Source organism: Sinocyclocheilus grahami, unplaced genomic scaffold (genome assembly GCF_001515645.1).
Source record: "Sinocyclocheilus grahami isolate Dianchi unplaced genomic scaffold, SAMN03320097.WGS_v1.1 scaffold219.1, whole genome shotgun sequence".
In the NCBI taxonomy this organism is placed as follows: Eukaryota; Metazoa; Chordata; class Actinopteri; order Cypriniformes; family Cyprinidae; genus Sinocyclocheilus; species Sinocyclocheilus grahami.
Genome location: NW_015505398.1, coordinates 1825867 through 1842605, shown reverse-complemented (window position 1 = coordinate 1842605; position 16739 = coordinate 1825867). Strand labels below are relative to the sequence as shown.

At 37.8% G+C, this 16739-nt stretch overlaps 2 protein-coding genes across 3 annotated transcripts; both read left to right on the top strand.

Annotated features, from left to right (window-relative positions):
* Positions 1-435: 435 nt before the first annotated feature.
* Positions 436-6264, top strand: LOC107596461 (aspartate aminotransferase, mitochondrial-like). Of its 2 annotated transcripts, none has more exons than XM_016287199.1 (10): positions 436-595; positions 2385-2541; positions 3022-3150; positions 3251-3310; positions 3522-3683; positions 3994-4098; positions 4286-4436; positions 5345-5510; positions 5579-5729; positions 5831-6264. In XM_016287199.1, the coding sequence occupies exons 1-10, from the start codon at positions 513-515 to the stop codon at positions 5951-5953; spliced, it is 1287 nt and encodes a 428-aa protein (XP_016142685.1). In that variant the 5' UTR covers positions 436-512; the 3' UTR covers positions 5954-6264. The 2 variants fall into 2 exon arrangements, with proteins under 2 accessions (XP_016142685.1, XP_016142684.1); XM_016287198.1 differs by lacking the exon at positions 436-595 and adding an exon at positions 1035-1194.
* Positions 6265-7655: 1391 nt separating this feature from the next.
* LOC107596460 (putative sodium-coupled neutral amino acid transporter 7) lies at positions 7656-14982 on the top strand. Its single transcript, XM_016287197.1, has 12 exons — positions 7656-7859; positions 8914-9376; positions 9487-9540; positions 11190-11334; positions 11412-11556; positions 11743-11841; positions 11932-11989; positions 12200-12314; positions 12423-12570; positions 12663-12862; positions 12964-13015; positions 13769-14982. The coding sequence occupies exons 2-12, from the start codon at positions 9113-9115 to the stop codon at positions 13884-13886; spliced, it is 1398 nt and encodes a 465-aa protein (XP_016142683.1). The 5' UTR covers positions 7656-7859; positions 8914-9112; the 3' UTR covers positions 13887-14982.
* The last annotated feature ends 1757 nt before the right edge of the window (positions 14983-16739 follow it).

Genomic DNA, 16739 nt, shown 5'->3' with positions numbered 1-16739 from the left:
TTGCAATTATTCAATTTAATAATAATAATAATAATAATTGTTCATTTATGACTCACTTTGTTAGTAGCTTGTACCTGTGATTGTTGTTCAGTTAGTACACTGTAAAAATAATAATAATAATAAATAATGGTGCTGACCTGCAAAGTATATTTTCTGTATTAAAAATTGCTTTGTAATATCCTATGGAAATGTAAATATATGTATAATATGTATTTGTCTGTAAACTGATGCTTATGTACCCTCTTTTATTTATTTATTTATTCTTTCCTTGTTCCTTCTTGTTGAGGCATGTGTAATGTTTTTGTTATACAGTGAGATATGGCACTGTACATGCTACTTGTTGACAATAAAGCATAAAAACACACACATTATAATGGTTTTGATTATTTTGTATTTATCATCTACCTTCCTCTAGATGGTGCTGTCACTCGGCATTTTCTTCATGAACGCACACTCTCCTGCTCGCTTCAGTGCTTCGGCCGACAGCAGCAGCAGCAGCAGCAGCAGCAGCAATGGCTCTCCTCAAAACATCCAAGTTCATATCCTCTGTCGGGAGTTTGACACCGTCTTTGGCTACCCTACCCATTCGAGCCAGGTAAGGGAACTTCAAATAATCCGTCTTTAGTGTTCTGTGACCTGTATGGATATAGGATAATTCCTAATATGTTGTGTACTGAATAAATGACTTGCGTATGAACGCTATAGCGTCCTTTTCGGTCTGACTAGGAGGCCGTACCTACAGGTTTCCTGTGCGCTGATTGGGTGAAACAAGCAGGTTGAGCTTCCTGATTAAATATATGTATAATATGTATTTGTCTGTAAACTGATGCTTATGTACCCTCTTTTATTTATTTATTTATTCTTTCCTTGTTCCTTCTTGTTGAGGCATGTGTAATGTTTTTGTTATACAGTGAGATATGGCACTGTACATGCTACTTGTTGACAATAAAGCATAAAAACACACACATTATAATGGTTTTGATTATTTTGTATTTATCATCTACCTTCCTCTAGATGGTGCTGTCACTCGGCATTTTCTTCATGAACGCACACTCTCCTGCTCGCTTCAGTGCTTCGGCCGACAGCAGCAGCAGCAGCAGCAGCAGCAGCAATGGCTCTCCTCAAAACATCCAAGTTCATATCCTCTGTCGGGAGTTTGACACCGTCTTTGGCTACCCTACCCATTCGAGCCAGGTAAGGGAACTTCAAATAATCCGTCTTTAGTGTTCTGTGACCTGTATGGATATAGGATAATTCCTAATATGTTGTGTACTGAATAAATGACTTGCGTATGAACGCTATAGCGTCCTTTTCGGTCTGACTAGGAGGCCGTACCTACAGGTTTCCTGTGCGCTGATTGGGTGAAACAAGCAGGTTGAGCTTCCTGATTGGCTCTGCTGCTTCCGGGTTCTTCCGTCAAGAAATCATGGTAGCGCGTGTCCTTTTGCACCACGTTTGGAGGGCAAAGCAGAGCTGGTGATAAACAGAAGATCAATAACCTTTATTTAGTACATTACGAAGTTTTTCCTTAAGTAACACAGCCAGCCACGCCAAAAGCCCTCATCTCTACGTATTTTGTAGTCTACGCAAAAGGGTAATAGAGTCACAACCAAGGCCCACTTCCATTTTTTAACACTTGAGATTAAATTACTCTGCTACTATAAACTGAGCTTTTGTGCAGTTTGTGTTTTTAATTGTCTGTGTAATTTATGCAACAAACAAAAGCTCCTAAGTAATGTCAGCTACTAAGTCCAAGTGTTGTATTAAAACACTAACACATAGGATAGCTAGCACTGTGACACACAAGCTATGCAGTAGGAGTTTTTGCAACTTGATTCCAGAGCTGACCTTTGACTCCACAGGACTGTGCACAGCCTCACATGCCTACTTTACTGAACATACATCCATATAGAAGAGCATCCTGATAGTATCTTGAGTTGGCATTCATAGGTAGCGAATTAATTGTACTTGTTTGTCTGGAGTGTAAGTATGCAGAAAGTCATATGTGCTTTGGAATGTAGCCATTAATGGGCATGTTTATTGCAAGGCCTTAACCATGTTTTGAACAAACCAATTTTTTTTATAGTTGGGAGGATGGATTGCAATGGTCCATTTTATTAAAGGGAATTAAATAACAGATTTAATGAAATAAAGGAAAAGAAAGAAAAACGGTAAACAACTATAATTTGGGGTAAAGTTTGTGGATTGTTACCTGATTTGCCATACTTGATGATTTTCCGGGAGCTGGATGAATAGTATATTTTCAACATATAGTTTGATCACCACAGACAAGGCTGAATAGTTGTTTTTAATAGAATTGTTCTCTTTTCTAAGGTTTTTTTTTTTTTTTTTTTTTTTTTTGTGTGTGTGTTCATTTTTTTAAGCTCATGGTGGACTGAGGTGCAGATGGGACCCCCTGATCCCATCCTGGGGGTGACAGAAGCCTACAAACGTGACACAAACTCTAAGAAAATGAACCTGGGTGTGGGGGCATACAGGGACGACAATGGCAAGCCATATGTTCTCAGTTGTGTCCGCAAGGTATGTACCTTTTCTGTGTCACCACACTTCTGAGCCTTTGCAAAAGAGTTCTATGAGTTTAAACCTGGCTACTGCTTTTCAGTCTAGTAGTGCTTTTGGGAGAAAATAATACTCGCAGTGGTGCTCTGTGTAAGATGGTTTATTAAGGTCTTAGGGGGCTTGTCTGTGACTGACCAATAGTTTTCAAGGGTACAGATGTTTTTGCATTAGGGTTAGTCTGCTCTAATGGCATTGGCAAAACTCAGGGGGTGGTGTGTCTGTGTTAACATGTGCTTTTTTCCCCTCTCTATTTCGGCAAAGCCACCCTGAGTTGAGTGATTTGAGAGGCTGCCTCTGTTTAAGCAGTATCCACCAATTACATTCATAACCCTCAGCTTTGTAACTGTGGAGAAGTCATCGTAAACATTTTGTGGAAATGTTTTATGTAATCAAAATGCAGTGGGTATTATTATTTTTTTAATGAAGCATGTTTTTGTTTAGGCTGAGGCTTTGATTGCCTCTAAGATGCTGGATAAAGAGTATCTGCCCATTGGCGGTCTGGGTGACTTTAATAAGGCTTGTGCTGAGCTCGCACTGGGGCCAGACAGTGAGGTTCTTAAAAGCAAGAGGGTGAGTATGTTTCTCTAGGACCTATTGGTTCTTACGTTATTGTGTTAACTTGAACACCTTTGGTTGTTTTCTTCTTTTTCACTTTCTTTTTCTTTCTTAGAGCATTACTGTCCAGACAATCTCGGGCACTGGTTCTCTGAGGATTGGAGCCAACTTCCTGGTGTGTGTTTCATTCATTCTGTTCATTCCTGCAGCAAACAAGCTTTGCAGCTGTTTATCATCTCCACATTGAGAAGAAGGACATTTTCTTTGCCTCATCTAGTATTACCTTAGAATATCGTAGAAGAAGCAAACACAAATATAGCACTTATATGTCATATGGTAATTGTTTATAATGTCTTACACGCCTTTCTCATCTTTTTCTCCGTTAGTCGCGGTTCCACACAGTGGCAAGGGATGTATACTTGCCGAAGCCATCCTGGGGGAATCACACCCCTATTTTCCGTGATGCTGGTATGCAGCTGAAAGCATACCGGTACTATGATCCTGCTACCTGTGGCTTTGACTTTACTGGAGCACTCGATGACATCTCGGTGAGCCAGCGTCACATTGTACACTTTCCTATACAGTCTTATGAGCCAGTAAAATCTTGTATAATGTGACAAATTCTGTTTTTAATTAATGCTGTTCTTTTTTACATTTTTTGAATTCATTAAAAAATCTGGAAAAGATGTATCACAGTTTCCACAAAAATATTAAGCAGCACCTCTGTTTTCAACATTGATAATAATAAGAAATGTTTCTTGAACACCGAATCGGCGTGTTAGAATGATTTTGTCACGCTGAACTAGAAATGCTTGTCTGAGATGCATTGAATGTTTATCATCTTTTCTTTACCTACAGAAAATTCCAGAGCATAGTGTAATCATGCTCCATGCTTGTGCTCATAACCCCACTGGTGTCGACCCCCGACCAGAGCAGTGGAAGGAACTCTCGGCTGTCATCAAGGTGTGTGTGTCTGTTGCTGTGATTGTTTTTTTTTTACATTTCATACCTCCTCCTCCATTTCACATAGGCGTTATTTGTAAAGCATAGCAAAAATAATGATGTTTCTTTTAATTCCTTAATTGATGAGATACTACAGACCGTTGACCTGATGTTGCTTGGCATCTTCTTGTCCACTCTCTCTCTGCAGAAGAGGAAACTTCTAGTGTTCTTCGACATGGCCTACCAGGGCTTTGCTAGTGGAGATATTGATCGCGATGCCTGGGCTGTGAGATACTTCATTGAGCAGGGGCACAACGTCCTCCTGTCTCAGTCCTTTGCCAAGAACATGGGTCTCTATGGTGAGTATATTGTGTGTAGGACACTACATTTACACTGTAAACCATTTCCTTTTTTATTTTCTACCAATATCCAGCCCAGATTGGATCTTGATGTGTGTAAATTGCAAAAAAAACTAAAAAAAACATGACTCACATTTATCTGATATCTGGTCATCTGACCTATGAATTATCCAATATATTTTGTTATATGTTAACATTTATATTTGTTTTTTTTGGTCACCATTTGGTGAGGCCAGTGTTTTACTTTTTAATTTAAAAAAAATAATTTTAGAAGTGTAAGAAATTTTATAAATGTTTTTTTTTTTTCAGTTAAAAAATAATTTAGATGAAAGATCCACATACTGCACTCTTATTAATATGACATCAATGTAATTAACATCATAGATACAGGGTGTAACGGTTTGTAACATTTAACCGGTCAATAAAGTTTAGCACAGTGTGTCCCTTAAATGCATCTGTTCTGTAGGCTGGACAGACACAGCCTGTCCTAATAGCGCAAAAAAAAAATGTAATGATGACTTAGGGCAGAAAATAACACAAAAAATCCAAAGAAAATGAAGTCATTGAACAAAAAGCAATACATACCTTACATTCACTACCGCTCAGAAGTTTGGGGTTGGTAAGATGTTTTAATGTTTTGAAAGAAATCAGCAATATGTTTTTGCAATTTAAAATAACTGTTTTCTTTTGTATTGTATTTTAAAATATATTTTATGTCTGTCACTGAAAAAGTTTGCTTTGATGAATAGATAGAAATATTTTGCAACTTTGTAAATCACATTTGATCAGTGTAGTCCTTGCTGACTAAAAGTAAAAAAATTTAAAAAGCAAAAAACATGTTGACCACAAACTCTTTGACTCTCTAATAGTTTCACACACCACCATAGTCATATGACTGTTTGTTGTAGGTGAGCGTGTTGGAGGGTTCACAGTGGTGTGTGCTGATCTTGAGGAGGCCAAGAGGGTGGAGTCTCAGCTGAAGATCCTGATTCGCCCCATTTACTCCAACCCACCCATGAATGGAGCACGCATCGCCTCCACGATCCTCAGCACACCAGACCTGCGTTCTACATGGTGAGACTCCTTAATAACTTGCTTTTATAAAAGTTCATGCCTTTTTTGACATGCGTGTATTTCTGTAGGCTGGAGGAGGTGAAGGGTATGGCCGACCGTATCATTGAAATGAGAGAAATGCTTGTGACTAATCTGACGAAGGAGGGCTCTACTCACAACTGGCAACACGTGATCGACCAAATCGGCATGTTCTGCTTCACTGGACTCAAACCTGAGCAGGTACAACCCTTACTCAAAAATGAGAATATTTATGCATATGCATAATTAAATGTTGTAAATTGGTGCAAGCTCTAATAGTAGGATGTGCTGTTGTGTTTCAGGTGGAGCGTCTGACAAAGGAGTTTTCTGTTTACATGACTAAAGATGGCCGTATCAGCGTTGCCGGTGTGACCTCTGGAAATGTGGGATACCTTGCACATGCCATTCATCAGGTCACTAAGTAGATCAAACTTATGTTGAGACAGGAGATTGGTCTACTAGTCCTGTTTCTGTTAGTCCGCCCCACTATTCCTCTTTGGACTCAGATCTCGGCTTCACTTCATTTGGCTGTTTTGCTAGGTCAACATGAATCCTGAACATGTTATCAGGGTGTCTAACAGTAACCTTAAGTCATTTCACAGGATATCTTGTGGTTCTGTGACCAATAAGCACATTTGAGAACATTTGTCATACTGTTAAAATTCTGTATGAACTTTATTTATTGTGTGAGTGAAGTAAAATGAACAACAATAATAAAGGGTATTGTGTCCATTTACTGATGTTTTGTTGTTGTCATTGTTAGGGCACACAACAAAACACACACACACAGTAAACCACATTGAAACTCAGTAAAATTACAGTCCCTTTTTTCTTGAATGAAAATGAATTTAGATTTACTCTTTGTATACTTGTACAAAAACCTGTCAAAGTGTGTGATCAGATCAAGGAGTATAACAGCAGTGTTTGTACTCCGTTGTGATGTAGACACATTTTTTGTGTGTTTTTATCTATAATAGCTGCTGGCTCTTTAATTTAAAACTGTAAATAAAGTTAAGTTTTTTTTTAATTTAAAAGATTCTGCACCGTTTAGGTTTCTAATCAAAGTCATATTTTGCAAGCTAATTGATAAACTTACATTTCCCCTAAATTAAACAAAGTAAAAAAAATTCTTCCTCAGTAATTTAGGTGACAGATGAATGGACAACATGCATTCAACGCTACAATTTATGTGAACAAAAATAACAAAAGAGTATTTCCTTGTAGTTCAGCAGTGCTGTAGAAAAGATATAAATGCTATGTCTTGGGTGTCGATTTAAAGGGGATGAAATTGGATTGCTTGATATTACTTGTAGTAAATAAATTATTCCTTTTGCTACAAAAATATCAATCTATTCAAAGGAAAAAATCTAAAATATGTTTTTGTATTATTTTCATTGTTAAAAACAGCTATTTTATATGGTCTGTTTCCAGGGGTATACACTGTACAATCATCTAATAAACATTATAAGAATGCAAAAATATTATATACACTACACAGTATGATACAAAGGGTATCCAGATAATGGGTACCCATTGACACTTATAAAAGAAAACCTTACCTAGAAAAATAAATGAATCTATCTAAATGTATCAGAAAATATTTGACTGTCCAAAAGAGAAGCACATACAAAGAAGTTAAGGTTTTTTTTTCTTCTTCAAAATATTGCAACGTGGACATATTAAGAAAAAAAAGAGTGATGGCAGATTCATCCACAAACATTATAGATGGCGCAAAGTGGAGCCTTATCAGAGATGTTAAATTGGATATTACACATAATAGCTATTCAGTAGAATAGACTACATTACCCATAAGCTGAAAGCCATGTGACTGCAGCGTCAAACGTTCCATATGAAGCGGCGCTGCGCAGACAGAGCGGTGCATGGATGAACTAAAGCTTAAAAATATATTTACTTATGGATTAGAGAGTTTATTTCTTTATCTCAAGAGAACAGAGCTGATTAAGAGCTTTTTTTCTCTCTCTCATTATGAAATGGGTAAACTCTGGTCCACACTCCAATACATTAGGTGGCGATAATGCACCTTAACTTTGATGCTACCCCCCCAAAAAACCGAGGAAGAAGAGGAAGCTCATCGGCGTATGGCATCAAAGTACCGCGAGAGCGAAGACGGCTGCGTATGCGTTCGCATCGCTCTCGCGATACTTTGATGTCATACACTGATCGGTCTGCTGCTGCTGTGTAAGCAAAACATACCTCACAGATCTCCGCGGAGGCGGCAGCGGCCACATCTTTATCTCTGTTCCTCACTGAAAAACATCACACCGATGCTCTTCAGTACAGTACAAGATCAGCGAAGAACATACACATGAGGTGAGACATCTGCTTTATCACATCTTGTTCGTACCGGGAGAGTTTATTAGCTAAACAAGTGCAGTGTTGCTATGTGAGTCATGTGATTGTTCGGGTTTGTCATGGCATGTTTTGTTTACCCTCTTAGAGCAGTGAATATAGAGCATGTGATAGTTAGGAATGAAATAGCGTTAGGTGTTGCCTAGTAGTGTTTGATCATGAATGTCAGTGCCTAGACTTGGCCTGGTGTCTTGATTGAATCTTGAGTTATTCATTGTTAGGATAATCCCTTTACATTGTGGCAATGTCACAGCTATAATGTTGACATCAACTTCTACCACTATCTTCTGTTCGTCCTAGGACATTTAGGATAGAGATTTCAAGAAATCGAGCTCCCCTAATGATAAGGTTGAGACAATGCTGCATTTTTTTTTTGCAATGCTGTGGACAGCATATTTCATTTCCTCATCACTTGTCTGAAATTTCTGCTTACTGATCAGCTGAGAAATACAATCGTGTCCCGTGACTTACAGACGTGTCCTAAAGTGCAGACCACACTGGGTGTCTTTTTATGATGCTGATCAACCGTTTTAGTCTTTAGATCAACCTCTTTCAGACAAGTCGCAAATACACTTTTCAAAATAGTTTTGACAGAAATTAATACTTTTAGTCAGCAAGGATGAATTCAATCGAAAGTGACAGTGAAGACATTATATTCCAAATAAAAACTGTCCTTTTGAACTTTATGATCATCAGAGAATCCTGAAAAAAATGTGTCATGCTTTCCATAATAATATGCAGCATAACTCTTTTCAACAGTCATAATGTTTTGAATTTGAACATTGAATTGTTACTTGAGCAGCAAATCAGCATATTAGAATGATTTCTGAAGGATCATGTGACACTGAAGACTTTTAAAATATATTCAAATAGAAAGCAGTTATTTTAAATTGTAATAATAGTTCTGTTTGATCAGCTGAGTAATGCAGTCGTGTCCTGTCAATTCAGATTTGTCCTATGTCACTTTATGATGCTGATGAACCATGTGATATTTTCTCTTTCTGTTTTTTCACAGGTGACATTGATCACAAAACACGACAGCCTCTCTGTAACTGAATGGACTCTGTAGATGTGTGTTAGTCCAGGTGTGTGTTTGCACATTTGCCCCCTCAATGGTGGACAAAGGCTCTGACTGACAGCACAAGTGTGTTTGCCTCTACTTTTGCCCGATGGTGTCCTTGTTTATCTGAGAGTGTTTGAGAAAAGCAAGCATCATGTCGAGGGCAGACAGGGCGATTAACAGTGAAGCGGGTGACTGGGGCTACAGTGAGGATGCTGGTGAAAGAGCATGGCTCCTGCAGAGCCCCAGTGTGGACTCCATCCAACCACCTAATCAATCTGACGACAGAAGGGGAGGGACTTCATTACTTGGGGCTGTGTTTATTGTGGTGAATGCTGCTCTGGGAGCCGGACTTCTCAATTTTCCTGCTGCTTTCAACATGGCTGGAGGCGTCACAGCCGGAGTGACCCTTCAAATGGTGAGATGCACTTACAAACTTTTGTAAACAAAACCATACATACAGTGTTCACTTGAAAGTAAATGTTGTGAAATTCCAAATGAGCCTTATTCATCTTTAACCTTTCACAGTGTATGATGGTATTTATCATCACTGGGCTGGTGATCTTGGCTTATTGTTCTCAGGTAAGCAAATATCTGTGTCAGAGATCAAGAGAATATGCACTACCATTCAAAGCAAGGCATGAAAGCATTTCATTGTTAAAAAGTTGCAGTAAAGATTTTTAACATTGTTACTAAGGATTTCTTATGCAAATAAATGCTGTTCCTTTGAATTTTCTATTCATCAAAGAATCCTAAAATCCAAAATATATATCTCAGTTTATGTATATATATATATATTAAGCAGCTAAAATGTTTTAACATGTATAATAAGGATAAATACTTGTCATCACAGGAATAAATTCCATTTTAAAATATATTATGATAGAAAACATATTTTATATAGTAATAATATTTCACAATATTTCTGTTTTTAATCGCATTTTATTAAAGGGGTCATATGATGCGATTTCAAGTTTTCCTTTCTCTTTGGAGTGTAACAAGCTGATTGTGCATAGATAAGATCCCTGAAGTTGCAAAGACTAAAGTCTCAAAACCAAAGAGAGATTCTTTATCAAAGTTAAGACTCTGCCACGCCCCCCTAAAACGGCTCGTTCTAACACGCCCCCACATATCTGCCTCACTATGTGGAAATATTAGCATAATGCCGCCCAAATGTTCACGCAAAGAAAGAAGGCGTGGTTTCAGTAACCGCAGTTAGTGTTGAAGCAGCATGTCAGGGAGACGCTGGGTGTTTCTAGGCGAAAGCAAAAGCACCTTATTTGGCCTTCGGGAAGTAGATGCATTTAGGAATCTTTAAGATGACTTACAACAGAACAGCAATGCATTTTATGGAGGACCATTTCGTGAAACTAGGAGAGGAGGAAATTCTGACTTTGCTATGACAATCTGGCGCTTCTGAATCATCTACTGTTTTGTTATTAGTTTAAGTATTTGCTATTGACTGTTCAAATGCGGAGTTTTGCGCATCGTGTGTGTGTGTGTGTGTGTGTGTGCGCGAGCGAGCGCGAGAGAGAGGGGATCACATCACAGTGGAGTCAACTGTCTTAACCGTGGCTTGTGTACTGCACACATACACCAGCTTCATCACTGTGTCTGTCATGCGACTCTGTTCCCCTTTCGGGCTCTGTCTTTACATTTATTTTGAAAGATGAAGTTCGCGCTTATGGTAAGGGACGTTACATTTCCGACGAGTGCTTGTGGTGTTTGGCCAATCACAATGCACTGGGTCAGCTGGCCAATCAGAGCAGACTGCGCTTGTCGGAAGGAGGGGGCTTTGTTGAAAACGAAGCGTTTGAGAGAGGCAGGGCATAGAGGACCTACAATAATGTACAGTATTTGAAAAATAATGTGTTTTTTTTTACCTTGAGGCATGTCAACCTATTATGTTACACCAAATACACAAAATAATGATCTTTTAAAAATAGCATCATATGACCCCTTTAAATAATTGCAGCTTAGTAAGCATAACGCCTTTATTTTGTTTCAAAAATATTTTAATAAATGACCCCAAACATTTAAACGGTAGTGTATTTCTGTTCTTTAAAGAGGCACAATGTATTAAATCACTATTTACAAAAATCTTGAGATGAATCACCATGTAAGTTACAGTTTTTGTATTGACAGCCCTAGCTGAATTTCGACTTTGACAGTAGTTGACCTCAGAATTACAAAGGCTGAAATCCACTGCTTTACACTCCACATTTTTTTAGGTGAGCAATGAAACAACATATCAGGAGGTGATTCGTGCTGTGTGTGGGAAGGTTCTTGGTGTCGTATGTGAGCTGGGCATTGCTGTTTACACATTTGGCACCTGCATAGCCTTCCTTATTATAATTGGCGATCAGTTAGACAAGCGTAAGTACGTTCACATATATATAGATGTCAAAATAGTCTAAAGAGAGTAGTCTCATTTCCTGTCGTTCTTCCTACAGTGATTGGCGCAATAAATCATGAGTCGGAGAAGATGATTAGTTCGCACTGGTACACAGATCGCAAGTTCACCATCACTTTGACCTCAGTGCTGATCATACTTCCTCTATCTATACCCAAAGAGATTGGCTTCCAGAAGTATGCCAGGTAGAAACGTCTTGTTTTTCTTCCTATATTGTTTAACTAAGTTATTGTTTTATGCAGTGCAGTGTTATGTCACAGCTGTGACTAGTGCAAATGTTTTTGCTTAAATTGCACTTTTGATTATCCAAGATGTTTCTGAGTATTTGCTGGTTAAATCATACATGCACATTTGTACTGATTAATCTGTAGCACCCTGAGTGTTATCGGCACCTGGTATGTGACAATCATAATCATCGTCAAATACATCTGGCCCGACAAAGACGTTTCTCCAGGAATCATCCCAGTCAGGTCAGAAGTACATTTTAAAAAGTTATTTGAGTTACACATTACAGAAGAGATTGTGATCACTACTGTAATGTGATGTTTGTTGTCTTTCAGCCCTGCATCCTGGACCGATGTGTTCAATGCCATGCCCACAATCTGCTTTGGTTTCCAGGTGTGTGAACTTTACTATTCATGTGAAATAGAAATCATTTGTAATGTTATTAATGTCTGTAATGGCACATTTGACTAATCTGATGCATCCTTGTATGAAAGTATTCATAAAAGTAGCATATCTTTCTTAGCCAAGGACATGTCTGAATTCACTACTTTTGAAATCTTGCTAGATCGAACTCGATCATTCTCCTCACTTTCGTTTTCCCAGTGTCATGTCAGTAGCGTTCCAGTTTTCAACAGCATGAAGAAGCCAGAAATCCGGCCCTGGTGGGCAGTTGTTACAGTCAGCGTGATCATCTGCCTCTTTGTGTATACAGGCACAGGTGTGCATATTTTGAATTTGCTGAAATATTCTAATGATAAAGCAGACTGCAGCATTCATGCCAATATGAACTGATTGTGGAATGTTTGGGCTTGTTTTTTCTCCGCAGGTGTCTGTGGCTTCCTGTCATTTGGCTCAAGCGTAAGCCAGGATGTTTTGATGTCATATCCATCTGATGACATTGCGGTGGCCATTGCTCGAGCCTTCATCATCATCTGTGTTGTTACCTCATATCCAATCCTGCACTTCTGTGGAAGGTAACAGGCTTTATGGTCTATAGGTGTGTGTCTATGAAAGACACATTTATTGTCAAATCTAAAGAAAGTATGTGTATTTGTTTGTGCTTTAGGGCAGTGCTGGAAGGTTTGTGGTTGCGTTTTAAAGGAGAGGAGGTGGAGACAGATGTGGCCAGGGAACGGAGACGGAGAATACTGCAGACAGTCGTCTGGTTTTGTCTCACATTAATTCTTGCTCTCTTCATTCCTGATATCGGACGAGTGATTTCACTAATTGGTGGTTTGGCTGCATGCTTCATTTTTGTGTTTCCAGGTATTACAGTTAAATTGTTCTTAGACTTTACTTTTTGCTTCTATCACGTCAGTGTTTTTACAAACAGTGACTGCATTTATTCTTCTAATGCTTGTCTATAGGGTTGTGCTTGATTCAGGCAAAGCTTTCAGAGCATGATGTCAGATCAACCAGGTAAACTCATTTATTACTTATTAAAGGGAAAGTTCACCCAAAAAATAATCATTAATGAATCACCCTCATGTCATTTTAAACTTATAAGATACATTTGGTCATGTCCAAAATGCAAAGGAAGAAATTGTTAATGAAACTTGAGAGATTTCTGTCTTTAAGATCATTTCACCAAATGATGCTTCAAAAAGTTACTGTAAAAGACATTGTTAAAAAAAAAAAACGATTTCACTTTAATAAAGCAACTCTTCTGAAGAGACTCCATCTTTTTTTAAGATAAACAATTAATTTAGGCTTACAAACATCTACACATATTGAACAACGCATATACATACAGCACATTAATGCTGTTGGTCGTACGATTGACGTTTGAGCTTCTGCTGTATGTGTTTTGATCAATAGTAATAAGTGAACAAAAGCCTAAACGAAATTGGTTTATTATATATAGCAGTCAGAAGCCTTGGATTAAACTGCTTGATTCACATGGGTTACATTTACATGAACTTTTTGAAGTGTCAGTTTTGGTGGAATGGACTTTCAATGGAGGGACAGCAGTCGCTCAGGTTTCATTAAAAATATCTTCACTTGTGTTTCGAGGATGAAAGAAAGTCTTATGGGTTAGGAATGATGTGAAGGTGAGTAAAGGGTGACAAAATTGTCATTTTTGGGTGAATTATCTTTATAAACAATATTCAGCAATGCCTAAAGACTTGTGTATTCAAAGATAAAACTGATGACCTATTTATTTCTCTATAGTTGGAAGGGAATGGTGGCCTATGGGGTTGTTATGGTTACGATTGGTGCTTTCATCTTTGGCCAGACGACCACAAATGCCATCTACCAAGATATCATCAATCATCCCAGCAGCCCATAGACGAGTTGTTGTGACCTCATGAATATTGGGCTGTGAACCAATAGAGACCAATTAAAAACAAGGGAAAGAAGCCTGTCCAAATCACGTCTACCACTGACCTCTATCCAGTCTTCAGGAGACTGTTGCAAATTTCTCCTATTGTAAAGTGCAGCAGTCCCACAGAAGTCTGTACCTCTTGATGTAGTGGATCATCCACCTGCATGCAGCATCAAGCTCTCTGCTCTGGCTGTTTGTGAATGGAGGACCCCTGTGAAGGACAATATACGTCACTATTTTCTGAATGGATATGGACATTGTGTTAAATCCTCCAGTGTTAGATCTTCCAAATATAGCCTCTTTCTTTTGAAATGTAATTGTTTTTTGTCCATTCTCTTTTTTAATTTTTATGTTTTTTTTAAGAAACTGATTTTATGAAGGCCTTATATGCTTGACATTGCAAATGTGGTCAGTGTTCATAATGTTTACCCTTAGAATCTTATTGCAAACTTTTTTTCTTGATGACTTGCACTGCTAAACATGTAATTCTACAGTTCCATAAGATCTTGTGTGTGTGTGTGAGAGAGTGTGACTTTAGATCAGAAGTGACATAAAATGATCATTATTTAAACTGTATTTCAAAAAATACTTGATGAATGGTTTTTATTTTCATTTAATGCATTGTTGTTTTAGCCACATCTTCTGAATGTGTTTTTCATGAAATTGTTGCTTAGGCCAAGGGTGCAATTATCTCTGATTTTATTAGTTCACTGGTACTTGAGTGAGTGAGATGGTTAACTGAAAACTCAATAATTATTTTGTGTTTATTTAGTTTTAGGGGAGAAATTCTGGTACTGAAGTGTGAGAATGAGAATTTATTGGTTCCATTAAACCATTCTCCTAACAGTTTAATTGTGCAAGTCACAGTTGTGGTGTGCTGGTAACCCCTTTTTGTACCACACGCTCCAATTCTCAATAATGCCTACATATGAAAATTCCTCATGGATTTAATCAGTAACACTAGATGCATGTTTGCTTTTGCACAATCGTGTATTATTGTATGTTTTACTGTTTCAGTGCAATCACTAAAGGGATGTTCCCTGAGAAATCAGCAAACTGCTTTGGTGCTCCATTGTCAACCTTTTTTTTTTTGTTCTTCAACTGCAAGATGCAGTTAAACTCTCATGCATGCAACTTAAAAAGAATAAAAATATTTAAATACACAGAAAAAGTAAATGGTTGGCCACAAAATGAAGGATAGGTTTAAAGTAGTAACATTAAGTACACCTAAAGACTCATGCTTGTCATTTAGGCCAAGGGCATGATGGGTTTTTCCAAATATCTTCTGCAGCACTTCTTGAGGATGAATTAGATTTATTGTGTTTTACTGATGACTTTATTAGGAACCGAATTCATCCAACTACCAAGCTGTAAAAATGTCTGAAAGACTTTTTGGTGTAAGTATCCTATCCAGTCATGCTTGGTCAGTTTGGCTGTATGAATTCTAAACATTGTTCATCTTGTTCAACTATACAATATTGTATTGAAAAAGCAATTTAAACATTGCCGTTGACAAAAAGTGTACTGCACTTAATTAACAGATGATTTCTTTGGAAATGCATTGGGATTTGAAAGGAAGGTCTATTTAAAAAAACAATTCAGGTTTTATTGAATTAAAACAGTAAACCTTTGATAAGAATATAACAATTAAAAACATGCTGTGTATGAAGAAGCCATCATGCATACTGATACCTGTCCCTTTTCATTTGCATGTTTTGGATAAATGCAGTAACATATCTGCAATTAAAGTACTGTTTTAAGCTACGAGTACATCAATCAATATTATTCTATAACAATTCTTTAAAATGTAGCAAATTTGAAAGGAATTTTAAAATGTGTTTAACATATCTGTAAAAGAGGTCTAATTTATTTTTCAGCATAAATCTTTTTCAAATCTCTGGTTTTGTTAATGAGGGTTAGATATTGCAGTCTGTCTGCACTTTCGAGCATTTGTTAAAGTTAATTTAAAAACCAATTCTATTTTATGCATAGGTCTACATTTGCTCTTCTGTATTTTTCCTACCTAGCTGATCCAGCAAAGTCATTTGAATGAATCTGCTATGATGATCCTTAATCTGATTATAATAATCATCTGAAGGAAAAGCAGAACAAGAAGGTGACACGCATACAGCGAGAGAGAGTCTGGTTAGATGGGCGGAGGCTAGTTTGTCCGCATCACCTGACGACTGTTAAAGTCATATGACAGGCAGAGAAAGGGCAACGCGAACCCTAGGGTCGCTGGAGTCTTCAAGCCGTGTGTACAGGTTCATGTCCATCAGGCTGTGTGAAATGTTTTCTCTGCGTGTCTTCTTCTGTCTTCTGTCCGTGTCTGAGCATGTCGCGAGCGGCGTGTATGATCCAGATGAGGTGCTGGATCTGCCGGGCATGTCTTTCAAACCCAATTACCGCCAGTGGTCAGGCTATCTAAAGGCCAGTTCTGGCAAGTTTTTGCATTATTGGTGAGTTATCAGCATGAGAATATGCAGCATGTATTGTTTGTGAGGAGGATAACGTTACTATTTAGGCAAATGGCGTTTCCGCATTCACGCCGAATGAAAAACGAAGACGTTTTAAATCCAACATGCGACATTTTAATCCTTTTATTTATTTATTTTATATTTAAAGTTATTTAAATAATCATTTTTTTGTATGTTTTTTTATTTTGGCGACGTCATCATAGTCCTGTGAGGTATTGTTGTGATCCGTGTTGGGGAAAGTTACTTTTAAAAGTAATGCATTACAATATTGCGTTACTCCCTTAAAAAAAGTAACTAATTACGGTAATTAGTTACTTTTTATGGAAAGTAATGCGTTACA